Source organism: Seriola aureovittata, chromosome 15 (genome assembly GCF_021018895.1).
Source record: "Seriola aureovittata isolate HTS-2021-v1 ecotype China chromosome 15, ASM2101889v1, whole genome shotgun sequence".
NCBI lineage: Eukaryota > Metazoa > Chordata > Actinopteri > Carangiformes > Carangidae > Seriola > Seriola aureovittata.
The window spans coordinates 20,834,295-20,847,244 of record NC_079378.1 but is presented as its reverse complement, the minus strand read 5'-3'; the positions used below and the strand labels follow the sequence as shown (position 1 = coordinate 20,847,244).

At 41.0% G+C, this 12,950-nt stretch overlaps 2 protein-coding genes across 3 annotated transcripts; one reads left to right on the top strand and one right to left on the bottom strand.

Moving 5' to 3' along the window:
• Positions 1-467: 467 nt before the first annotated feature.
• micu2 (mitochondrial calcium uptake 2) lies at positions 468-7,364 on the top strand. Its single transcript, XM_056396558.1, has 12 exons — positions 468-841; positions 1,130-1,259; positions 2,162-2,193; positions 2,315-2,390; positions 2,964-3,011; positions 3,273-3,355; positions 4,065-4,118; positions 4,235-4,332; positions 5,959-6,130; positions 6,223-6,331; positions 6,413-6,570; positions 6,792-7,364. The coding sequence occupies exons 1-12, from the start codon at positions 644-646 to the stop codon at positions 6,891-6,893; spliced, it is 1,260 nt and encodes a 419-aa protein (XP_056252533.1). The 5' UTR covers positions 468-643; the 3' UTR covers positions 6,894-7,364.
• An 81-nt stretch (positions 7,365-7,445) lies between these two features.
• LOC130182028 (interferon regulatory factor 2-binding protein 1-like) lies at positions 7,446-12,298 on the bottom strand. 2 transcript variants are annotated; one of them, XM_056396555.1, is made up of 2 exons: positions 10,179-12,298; positions 7,446-8,355 (listed from the first exon to the last, which is right to left on the bottom strand). In XM_056396555.1, the coding sequence occupies exon 1, from the start codon at positions 11,991-11,993 to the stop codon at positions 10,212-10,214; it is 1,782 nt and encodes a 593-aa protein (XP_056252530.1). In that variant the 5' UTR covers positions 11,994-12,298; the 3' UTR covers positions 7,446-8,355; positions 10,179-10,211. The 2 variants fall into 2 exon arrangements, with proteins under 2 accessions (XP_056252530.1, XP_056252529.1); XM_056396554.1 differs by having other exon boundaries at positions 10,187-12,289.
• Positions 12,299-12,950: the final 652 nt, after the last annotated feature.

Sequence of the window (12,950 nt, the reverse complement as noted above, 5' to 3'; positions counted from 1 at the left end):
AACCACATTTTGCTTGTGTGTGGTCATTTCCAGAAACTGTATAGTTTGATGTGAGATATACTCATCTAATACACTTTCCCGGAAACATTATGATTTGCTATAAATTATAAAACATAATTGTAACCTGGATTATTACATATTGAATTTACAAACCGAACATAAAAAATTGAGGCAAATAGGATAATCAATGAATTAAAATGTTTCATATACAGTTTTTTAAATAAATGTGCATATGTTTGTCAAACAGTTTCAACAAAGACTCATAAAACACTGCTGTGTTATTATTGGGACAGTGTGTATGTGAGCAAATACAAACACCAAACAGTGAAAAGTCTCCTCAGAGCTCTAACATCTGTGTGACAGCTGATCCAGCTGTGATGCAGTTATGCAAACGTCATCAGAAACGGACGTCGCATCAGATGACGGTTCAGAGAAAAGGACGTCTGACGTCTCTTCTTACATCGTCTCGGTTGGGAGGGGGTCGAGGAACAGAGGCAAGGAGGGAACAGTTTACGCGGACTGGGGTGTCTCACGTTTGTCTACTCTGAGACCGTCACATGACCTGTCGTTCTGCACCTGAGGGCGGGGCTCTGGCTACATACGCAGCTACGGAAGCCTTAGAGTTCGTGCTAGCTTCCTGAAAATGGCCAGCTGGGGAAAGGTCGCTGCTGTGTTGAGGAACGTGTTGAGGAGCCCTCGGGCTCTGAGGAGTTTGGCTCTGCGCCGGGTTGTCGGTCCCGGTGTTGTGGGCTCTGTTATAGGAACTGGGCTTTTCTGTTATTACCGATATCACGCAAACAACAGGACATTGCCATTCGCCGTTCACGCAGAAGAGCAGAGGGTGAGTACGAACAAGTTTCTGTCGTCGAAACAGACACACGGCTGTGATCCGTGAACGTTTCACATGTCCGTCAGTTTACATAGACAGCACTAAGTTTCAAAATATTAGTCATAGCTGCGGAGAAATGTTGAAAAAAGGAATATAATACTATAATACTCAGCTGAGTTTGTATCAACAATAACGCCCCCCAGCCGTCGCTCACTGACACACCATGCAGAGTGGACTGCTGTTTGAATGCAGATGGTGCAGCTCTTTACAGTGATGTTTCTGTCCCCTGTTCTGGCCCAGGAAGCTCCAGCTCCTCAGCTGTCCGCCAGAAAGAGACGTTTCATCAAGTTCGCCTCCATGGTCTACGAACAGGAGCCCTACATGACGCCCAGAGACTTCCTGTTCTCCGTCATGCTGGAGAATGTGGACCGTGAGCTGCACTGACTTTACACCCTCCATACAGTGACAGCCTGCAGTCTGAATCTAGTCTCACATTTCTAATGACAGAGTGGAAATATTATAGATACATGTTATACACCAGAGGGTCATAATAAGGTTAATTGTAAGTTTATTAAAATAGAAAAAGATGGAGGAAAGTCAAGGTTACCAGTAAAGACATTGATACATGTGTTAATAGGTGAACCCATAGACCAGAGAGAAAGGCTGGAGCCTGTAGCTACACAGTGCTAATGTGAAAGCACCAAGGCTTAAAAATCTAACTGATCGGCCAAATTGAATAAAAAATATGTCATGTTGATTAAAAATGAGGTTGCCAGCAGCAATAGATGAGTGGCAATATGAAAATGTTGAATCACAAAGCATATGGGCTCATTTTTAACATCATTAGACCAGCAAAACGTGATAAAATCAACATGTTTGTGCCGGGATCAGAGTTCATGAAATATCACTTACAGATGTAACCTAATGTATACATCAATGCCTTTTACTGTATTGATGGTAACTAAAGATTATTTTATAGATCTATAGAATATTTTTAACAAATGCTTTTTTTTCTTTTTTACATGTTTACAGACATTGCAAACAAAATTATGTAGAGGAATACAGTAAACACTGGAAATGTAAACACTGTAGGTGTACTCGCCTTACAAATGTATAATCATGGTGATTTCTTTTCCTTGGGTCTTCATCAGAAGCTGTTTGTTATTGATTGGTTATGGTATCAGCTGGTCGTAGGAAGTATCTGGCTCAAAAGTTAATTGAATGCAGCTTTGTTGAACCATGCAGACATTCAGATCTATAAAACCAAGATGCATGAAATAAATTCACACATAATGCTGGCCTTGATGTTGTTTTCTGTTTCTTCTTGTGCAGGAAAGCTGCAGAAGAGAATTCTAACAACAGAGGTATATTTACATGTCCCTTTTACAGTGTGAAAATAAGTTAATTTCAAACTGCACATGTTGAGCACAGTCATTAGTTTGGGCTAATGGCGCTGTCGTCTGCTTCTTCCTGGTGTCTTTGCAGGACGTTAATAGGATGCTGGCCTCTGCCTCTAAAGCTCGGTCTGGTAATGATCTGTTCAGAACCTTAGGAGACCAGGGTGAGTTACTAATCTGTCATCAGAGTACACTTAATACACAGGAGCTTCAGACCTAATATCCTGTATCCAGATGTGTTCACACAGTGTCTTGATTCAGTTGTGACTGACTTGAGGTCACACTTGACATTAGAGTGTGTCTCAGATGAAATTTGGGGTGGGGTGGATTTTGTTTCTCCTTGAATTTTATCCGTGTGAATCACTGTCAATGGTTGAAAGACACGGGAGAATAATTGTCCCTCACCTGGACACACAAGAAGGCTGGAGCATTATCTATTCAAGGTCATGGGTGTAAGAAGTGTAAGAAGGTCAAGAGAGACCGAAATGTTAGGATGATCAATAAATTGTGATGATGATGAGCAAGAGCATTTTGCAGGATAATCTTCTGAAGGGACACTTTCCAACGCAACTGCATCCAAGACGTTTGGATGTGTCGTGAAAAACTGTGTGACCTTAATAGGAAAAATACACATCTCTCTGCTTGCACATGATTTCTTTTTCAATATCAGTCAGAACATTTGTTGGTCGTCGAATTTCTAAACTCTAATTTCACATGCATTTCTTTTTATCTTGCAGGTTTGATATCCTACACAGAGTACCTGTTCCTGCTCACTATCCTTACCAGTAAGTTGCTTGTAGATTCCCAAACCTTCCTGGGCCTTATAAGAGATTCCCTGACTCTCAGTAATAATGTGCTGAATGGCTTTGCATGTGTTTCCTTGTGTGGTTGTGCTTCAGTAAGAATACTGATTTTACTTTGTTGAAGCTTTGCACACTTGCACATTTCGAGTGGAGCTAGACAACAGCTGTGTAGTGTATTGATTCTTTTGAAGTTATCTGTATACAGTTAAAGTTCAGAAAACTGACAATGCTATGCTGTTGCAGAGCCGCGCACAGGATTTCATATAGCTTTCAAAATGCTCGATGTTGACGGCAATGAGCAAGTGGACAAAAAGGAATTTCTCAAGGTAAGAGCTCTGACATGTCTGGATTATTTATCAGAAATAACAGAATAAATATTGATCATAACACAGATTGTTTCATATGTAAGCTCCATAGTCATGGGATATATTATACAGAGAGCACTATGATTCTGTTTGTTCACATGTCTGTGTGTGCACTTAAATTTCAAAATATTGCCACTTTTAATGCTGCCTCAAGCTGTGATGCTACTAAAGTTGTAAGTATGGAGACATGGAGCCGTGTGAAGGTGAGGGAGAGCTGCACTTTCCATCTGTCATGCGTTTGCAGCCTGAGTCAGCTCCTCCGTTTAATCCATTTATTTAAGGTCACTCGCAATTTTTGTGTCTCTTTGTACCGGACTGTGATGACGAGAAGACCTCCAGTGTGTTTAGTCTAGATCAGGTCTAGACTAGTAGACTGCATGATGGCACGTTATGCAACTTGTGTAGTATTCTCATGTTGTGACTTGGTGCACAGGTCTAAAGCATTCAGTAAAAGATTAGAAGTGCATGAGTTCTCATCTGCTCCAGTTTCTGTTGTGTGTGTATGTGACTTAAATGAAGGTCGTATCTCTGGTTTGATCAGTGACATACTCCTTTTAGTTCAGAGAATAAAAAAAATAAATAAATTCAGCGCAGAAAATCATTTTTATTTTCTCTGATTGGATGTTAACAATAATTTGATTTTTTTTTGTTTTTGTTTTTGCTAATGAAGCTGAAGAAAATCATTGGGAAAAGTAAAATGAGAATTCCTAAGGACAGCACAGAGGTGGGTATTTCACATTCTTCTAAAAGGACCGTTTATGATGATTTTGTCACTAATACAGTATAATGTCTGGCCATCCGGTTTTAATGGTAACAATACACGATACATGATGTTTACAGAAACCAGAAGAGAAAGGAGAAGGTGTGAACACGACACTACAGGCCTACTTCTTTGGGAGTAAAGGAGAAAACAAGTTGCAGTATCAGGAGTTCCAAAGGTAAGGAAATGGCCTCTACAGTCCCACACTCAGCTGCTGCTGTCAGTGATCCTACCACATTATTGATATATGGAATATATTTTTCACATTTCAAGAATCTTATCTAATCGCCATCCACCATCTGCAATGAGAAACAGCTTCTCCTCATGCTTTTCAGTGACTGTGATAATGATGTCAGTACGAACCAGCACTAGACAATAGACATAAACATTACTCAGTTGTTGTTCCATCACTCCTTTTGAATGCTAAAATGACTCTGGTTCATTTGTCACAAGAATTTCAACGTGAAAAACTCTCAATCTAACGAGCTAAAAACAGACTCACTAAGTTCTTACACTTTATGTCCTGACAGACAAAGTGTAAAACACTACATCACATGCTCAGGCCTGTACAGACAGCTCATTAGTAACCACACAGTCACTGACTCAATGCATCATGTGTTTGCAAGCATTTCTCCAAGTTTTAATGACATTACCCTGCTGAACAGCATCAAGACATAATGTAGCTGCTAATTCTGGCACAACTGGAGAGAGAAATGTGATTTCTTTCCTTTTTTTAATGTCAAAATGTTACAATGCATTGAATCTGTTACAGTAGTGTGAAATCTGGTTTAATGATACACTGTACATTATGCTTTCCAGCATTACAATGTTACAGTAGCTTACTGTGTTGTAGATGATTAAATTTACAAGTGAATGAAAACTCCAAGGTTTGTTGCCTTGAATAAAAACAAACTCTGTGGTTGGTCCAGAACAGAAACAGTAAACTGATGTACAATTATCATTTTGCCGTGTATGAATCCAGAATTTACTGTTGTATAAAGTCAGGCTCTGAACTACATCATCTATATTTAGATAGATTTCAAGGTTCTTTTACTTTTCTATAAAGCTCTTGAACGGGTTTGGGGTCAGTTTACATTGCGGACTCTGTTGTTAAATAATCCTTAACATCCTTCTACTGCCAGGCTTTTAAATACACAAGAAAATAGGCAGCACAGTTTTTTTTCTTTAAACTACGCTCCAAAACAATGGTATACCCTACCAAGAGCTTTAAGAGATGTGGGCTCTGAACATTTTTAAACAGCTGAAAATCTATTTATTTATATTGACTTTACATTATCTTTCTATTCATCCTTGTTTTATTGTACTACTTTTTATTGTAAAGCCCTCGGAGCTACATCTCTTTTATGAAAAGTGCTCTATAAATAAAGTTCATTACTATTATATTTACAGTAATGTCACATTCAATAAATTAAATGGAAGTTTTAAAAACAGGAATCTTTAACCCTCACTTTCACTTTTTATTTGACTCATTTTAATTGTGACATCTAACTTGCAATAACAATTTATTTGCAACGTTGCAAATAAATTGTTTATTTATGGCAAGTTGGACATTGTGAGGGGATTTTTAATAGCTACTTCAGAAGCATTCATCCTGCTCCTACACACCCGCCTCACAAGATGTGTGAAGTGTTTTATCTGTTTTGAAACGTAATTGTAAAGAATGGATTCATTTTTAGATACTGTATATTTGTCATGTTCTCTTGTAAGTGACAAGGTCATATTGTTGTGACCATTTTCCTTCTCACAAACCTCAGAACTCTAGTAAACAATGTGTGTCCTTCAGGTTCATGGAGGACCTGCAGGCTGAAGTCCAGGAGATGGAGTTCCTGCAGTTCTCCAAAGGTATGGACACCATGCGAAGAGAAGACTTTGCAGAGTGGCTGCTCCACTACACCAACGAAGAAGACAATGAAGTCTATTGGGAAAACATGAGGAAGCGGATCCCGGCTGGCCAGGTACAAAGACTCTGCCTCTCCTCTGCTGCAGTCAGATGAGACAGAAATGCTATGAAAATACCACAAATCAAGTGACTTATTTTGTCTTGCAGAGCATCACATTCGATGAGTTCAAAGTCTTCTGTCTGTTCACCAACAACCTGGAGGATTTTGCCTTTTCAATGAAAATGGTCACTGGAGCGAACCGTCCTGTTGGAATGGGTAAAACTGTTATTCTAGTGAGGGTAATTTCCTCTTAACTCTATATGCAGCCTATGACATTTCCCCTTCTTGTGACTGTAGCCCAGTTTAAGCGAGCTGTGAAAATCGCCACGGGCCACGACCTGTCTGAGAACGTGCTGGACACCGTATTTAAACTCTTTGACATGGATGGAGACAACTGTCTGAGCCATAAGGAATTCATCGGTGTGATGAAAGACAGAGTGCTTCGAGGCCTGAAGGTGAGTTCATCCATCCGGATCTTTTTTTAGATTTGAAGTTATTTCATTAAGAACAGTCTGACTGCTGTTGAAATTGGAGAACAAAAAACTGTGGACACACTTCTAATACAGACCTGTTATTCATTACATGGCCCTTTGTGACGTAGTTTGTGTCCCCTTTGAATGTCATAGTGAACTGAGGTGTGAACTGTTAAGTGCGACTGATGCTGTTCTGTCCTCAGGTGCAGCCTCAGAACGGCTTCTCTGGCTACTGGAAGTGTGTGAAGCAGGAGACTCTGAAGGGAGCTCAGGAGGCCCTGGGAGACAATGGGTGCCCCATTTGAACCACTGTGATGTTGCAGGAGACGTCTGATAGATGATCACTCGCACACCTGCTCATCTTTAATCAAATAAGTGGTGTGAACAAGATTATAAATGTAACCACATGTAAAGAAACTAAGGATTTACACCACTATTTTATGCATAAATTACATGTTTACAAGGTTGTCTGATATTAGCTTACTTAGCTATCTGTGGGTCTGGTTGTTGTGTTTACGATGTTACAGTAATTTCTTAATCACGCCATGCATGGTTATATTCACAGTGGCTGATGACTTTCAAATTAATCTTGCACTTTACACACTTTGGCGCTCATGAGCAGTGTGTTTACAGGAGTGGTTAACTGTGGTTCAAGGCAAATCAATAATTCTGTTCATATTGACACATTTACATTTTCAAAGGCTTTTATAGTACCTGGTGTGGGTTTTTCCTTTTTCAAAAATATTTATCAAATAAAGTTTTATTTAAAAAAAAAATCCTAACGTTTCAATAATGTGCCGCACATTTTTAGCTTCAACTGATTCAAACCAGTAGCAAAAGAAACCAGCTACAACCGCTAACTATTTTGTAATTTATTTTAGAATTGACCTGTTAAGATCACATGAGTATGTGGGTTAACCATTGAAGATTGTGGTGCTAATTATCTTACCATACATACAAGTCAAAAAGTAAATAGACAAAACAAGCTTACCTCTGTGATAGATGAACAAATTAGTGACTGATGCCAAGGTTATCAGTGAATACAGCATACACAGCTACAATACAATAAAATTACATTGCGCATGAAGCCATCTTTGGTCTTCTTATCACTATAAACAAATACATATAAATTTGTATTGTATCAAAAATAGAAATTACATAGCCATATTGAAAGTAAATTCACATTTTTGACATACAATATAAGGAGAATACCTAAGAGACATATTGTGGGATTACATTTTTTTTTTTTTTCAATCCTTGGCTTTAAGGACCCAATGGTTTTGCCACATTTTTGAACATTCATTTGTTTTTCAGAGAATTGCATGATCCTGTTAAACCACCTATCAATAATCGCTGTCACCCATCTGTATAGGACAGTATACAACATATAAAACAAAAACACAAATGAAAGACAAAATAGATTGTCATTCTTAAAACAAGCATGTGCTTTCAATCCTGGGCTTTGAGTCGAGGCCTGACGAGAGGCCTCCGCTGCACTGGACAGAGGAGAGAGGGAGAAAATGTGGTTGGGACTCAACATTCAGTCATGATGCTGTAGCTCAGCCTGAACCGGTGAGACGAGCCCTGACAGACGGACATGTCCCTCTTCTCATGAGTGAGTCTTTACTTAACTGTGTGTGTGTGTGTGTGTAGCTGTCCTCGTGGGGTTCAGAGTTATTCTGTTCTCAGAGGCACAAATGATGAACTGCAGCCAAAGAGGACCTCTGCTTGAGATAATAGGGAAGTGCTTTCAAAGTGTTTGATCCACTGTGGAAAAAGAAGAAAAGCATGTGTAAAGATTTGGGAACATTATAAAGAAACAGTATAGTAACAATTTCCAGCTTTCTTTTCCAACTGAGCTGTGGTTTTGTTGCATTTGATTTTAGTTGCCTGAGGAGCATTATATAAAAATAGGATATGAAAATATCAGAACAAGCTCTGGCACGAGTGTAAACAGGATATATTTTTTGGGGATGTAGAATATGTAGTCTTTAAATGTGGTGTACATGAGGGCTGCAGCGAACAGTTATTCTTTTGTTATTGATAACTCTGCCTGTTATTTTCTAGTTTTTTAGTTAGTTGGTCAATTGGATGTCAGAAAATACCCACACTGACATATTCAAATGTCTTGTTTTGTCCATGCAACAAGGGCTAAAGATATTCAGCTTAATATCATAGACATCTAAGGAAAACAGCAAATGGCATTTTTCTTTTAAACCTGCTTCAATGATAAATTGTTGTGACAACTACCAGTTGCTCTACAGCAAATAAAATACAGTTTAGTTGATGACCTTATATCACAGAAATCAGAGCTGAGATCATGACCTGAGGTTTTCACACACGAACACTCAAGTTAGTGAAAATGACACCTCAACTGTTTGTATTTTTTATTTTTCTTTGTCACTTCATTTTTTAAATTCTTGAAACAGCTTTTAATGACAGATTTAACATTTCCCTCTAAATAAGCATCCTCCACAATTAATCATTCAAACATTTGGTCTATAAGATGTTTTCAAAAAAGTTGTTTTGTCAGGCCAAAAGAAGTAAAACTCACATGTTTTAAGCTGGAACTAGATCATGTCTGGTATTTTGTTCAGAAAAATTGCTTAACTAAATAATCGATTATCAGAAAAGTTACTGATTAATTTTCTGTCCATCGATTAATCAATTTATCATTTCATCAAAATGTCTATATATGGCAGAGTTCTACACTTTTCTGTCAATTTAAATGTGAGTTGCAATAGTGCAGTGTTCTAGTCTGTGTGTTAAAATGCAAACGTAAACAAAGGATGGAATGGAGAGGGTATTTCCAGTGTCAACTAGCTGATGAATAAAGTCAACAGATATCGTTTTTTTTTTTTTTACGGCACACAAATGATAAAAAGATGTTTCAATATTTATTTACACTGCTAATGCTCCTACAGTCACTGTGACACTGAGTTTCCTTTATCTAACAGTGCAGTGCCACCAGAAGGCACATTTAGCCCTGAGGAGCCTGTGTAGCTCAGTGTATTTTGTGTAATAAACATTGTGATAATTAGCTGTGGCTGTTGTTTAGATATTATTATCATTATCTAAATAAGTTACTTATTTTTAAATTATCATTATTAATACATTTTTATTATTCTTCACTCCTGCCAAACTTTTAAAACTTGTGTACATTCTGCTGTATAGTTTAGGAGATGACATTGACGGATTATCATTGCTGATGTTTGTGTGCAACTGTGGGAGCGTGAAGTTTAAAATATCGCCTAAAAACAATGGAACTGCTTTACAAATCTATTCTATTGCTGTGTAATTTCAAACCAAGCAGCTGAAAAAAAGAAAACAGCATCAAAACAAACACATATCCATTGTTGATATCACAGATTCATTCGTAACTCTAATTTTCTTTTCTACTTTAGATCATGCACTTTATTGTTTTAGGTTTTTTTTGGTTTTGCATCGTTTTATTTTTTAGTTTTTTTCCAAACTGAATGTTAAAGCCAATTACTGAATGGTCACATCCAAACCAACCTTCTCGGGATACCTGCCCCTGTATTCACTAGTAAAAGCAAGATGCTGGTCAATAAAAATGCAGGATTTCTCACCATCTTACCATTCACCACAAAAGGATGGAGACGTCAAGGGTCGCTCTCTTTCTTTACCGTCACATCTCCGTCTCCGGCCAGGATGGTTGAGATCTCTCCCTGCATGAAGGCCCAAGGCACAGTGGATCCAGCCAGGGGACAGCGCTCTCCACTGGGGCAGTACACCTCACCTCCTTGACCTTGGCTGCGGATGAATCCTCGGGTACAGGGAAAGCAGAACTTGTGGTGCGGGACTGAGGGACACTGGACAAAATGAGTGTCCTCCAAGCGCTCTCTGCAGAGGGTGCAGCAGAGCAGGGTGCCCTGAGCACTGCTTGAGGACTCCCCAGCATTGGTGTTGCTGCTCGGCCCCACCGCACTTAAACCCTGCCCCATGGATGCCTGGGAGACTGAGGTGGAGGCAGTGGAGGGGCTGCTGCTGGTGGGACGCCCGGCTGAGGAGGAGTGGGCTGTAGACATGCTGGGGCTATCTCTGGCCATCTGGGTGGAGCTCAGACTGTCTGCAACTCCCATGAGTGCTGAGATGGGTGAGGGCTGGCTGTGTAAACGGGGTGGGCCCTCTTGAGGGGTGGCCATGCCAGGAAGAGGTTCCATGCCAGAGTAGGCACCTCGGGGCCAGGGCTCTCTTGCTGGATGATCAGGCCTCCCTTCGCTCTCTCCATTCTCAGAGCCTGGAGAAGCCTTGCGGCGTCGAGTTGTGCTCTTCGTTTGTATAGGGCGTCCAGCAGTTGCCATTGGCAACACTGCATCTGGCTGTGGTAGAACCTCTGGGATTGGGGGCTCTTTAAACATACGCACACCATCATTCAACAGCTCAGACAGCCCACGCCAGTCTCCTGTGCCTTGCCGCTTCTCATACTCCACATATCGTAGCCCAGAGTTCACTGCTTTACCTGCATCTTTGGCCGAATCACGGAACATCTGCCTGACCAGGTCTGGGACTCCTGAGAAGATCATTCCAGACCCGGCAGGATACTCCACAAACACCTTGAGCTCAAACTCTGGGGTTGTGCTGGCATCGAAGGCCAGAACTCGACCCATCAGATTATGGTCTTTCCTGAAACGCACATTAAAGGGGACACAGCTGCTGAGAGCTACAAGCACATCCCGGACTGCTTTGGGACGGTTTGGCCAGCCTTCAACCCTGTTACGAGAAATCTCATTCAGTTCGGACATCACTTCATTGTTCCTCCACACTGCAGGATCTATGCCCACCAGAGTAGAGGTGCTCGCTCCCACACCCAGGGACACAGCCTGCCTTCTGCCAGCATCCCCCATTATGGGGCCAGCTGAAACTGCAATAGGTGTGGCCCCAGCCCTGGAGCCTGATAACGGGGCTAAAAGCCCATGAGGGGCTGCTACCAACCCCTGAGCTATCAAGGCATGGGATATGGTGCCATGCAGACTAGGGACTGCCCCAGCTATAGCCCGACGAGTATTTGGGCTCTGTCGGCTGCCCTCTGACAAGGCCACATCTTCAGCTCTGTGCAGGCCATTGGGGAGGCGAGAAGACACCCCATACTCACCCCTCCCCCTGTCTATGCGCTCCCCATGCTGCCGCCCTGCTTCAATGGGCCCAGACGAGCTTGGTTTGCTCTGCTGTGGACCGGGGGACCTGCCGTCTAAAACTCCGTGCGTGCTCTTCAGTTGCCTGGCAGTTTCAATGAGGAGCTCTATTCGGTCTGCCCCATCGTAGTTGACACATCCCCGGCACACAGCCTCGCTGAACTCCCACAGCATGGCCCAGGGCATCTTGGGCAGATCGCAGAGGTAGCACCATTGCCGTCTAGAGGAAGACTGCGAGGCGGAGGACATGTTGTTTACAGGCCCTCGACCAAACTTTCTTCGGAGGCCTACACGTTACGGTCTACGTTTTTCCAACAATTCTTCAGTTCTCCGACACGACTCGACACATGCCGCGGATTTTACGATGGAAATTAAACGAAAACTAACCTCGAAACGCGACTGTTGACGACAGCATTTAAAAGTTAGCAACGTCTTCTTTCTCGATTTGTTCGTGTCGGTCTGTGTGGAAGGAAGTAAAATGTTATAAGACACCGGAAACACCTACGCGACGGTCTCGACTGAACAAGGGAGTTGTAGTTTTTGTCTTTGAGGCGCACATAAGTAAGACGAGCCAGGCTGCGATTAAACGGGAAATTTGCAGGCTATCCAACTCCAACTTGATTTACTAGCATTAGTAACATCTAAAATATGTTTACATTTAGCATAGTTAGAAGGGGATATCCATTTGTGTACTTAACCTTTACTGTCCGTTGGGCGAGCAGGAAAAATGTGTGTAATGCAAATATAGCTTAAGGAAAACTGTGATTCTGGACGTTACCGCCTGCGTAACACACTACTGTGCTGTGCTCAGGCTTCAACGAAGAAAATGTGATACTTGAAATATAACCTTTAACCCCTATGAAGACTGTATATGAGATGTTACAAGAACACAATATGTAGTGTCCGTGGGTATTAAATTTAAGCACCTATCTCCAGTGATGCTAATAACGCATTGCTTAATACTGAATAATTCAAATATTAAGGTGAATATCTAAGTGAAAGGTTCATTAGGGGCAATATAGCATTTTATTCTGCCCAGCACTTCTCAATACAAACATTAATACTGAAAAGTGACGCAGCACAGGTCTGAATACATGTAATTACATTACCAACCAGTGTGTGGATGTGGCCTCTGTCTGATCCTCTGATCCAGGCCAAGATCTCATGTTATTTGATATGTGGAAACCATAACTGATAAATTAATAA

Bases quoted from the DNA above. Each gene is read 5' to 3' on its own strand.
- micu2 (XM_056396558.1), top strand. From the start codon at position 644: ATGGCCAGCTGGGGAAAGGTCGCTGCTGTGTTGAGGAACGTGTTGAGG. The intron at 2,194-2,314 runs GTATATTTACAT...GTGTCTTTGCAG, and splicing joins AGAGAATTCTAACAACAGAG to GACGTTAATAGGATGCTGGC. The intron at 2,391-2,963 runs GTGAGTTACTAA...TTTATCTTGCAG, and splicing joins CAGAACCTTAGGAGACCAGG to GTTTGATATCCTACACAGAG.
- LOC130182028 (XM_056396555.1), bottom strand. From the start codon at position 11,993: ATGTCCTCCGCCTCGCAGTCTTCCTCTAGACGGCAATGGTGCTACCTC.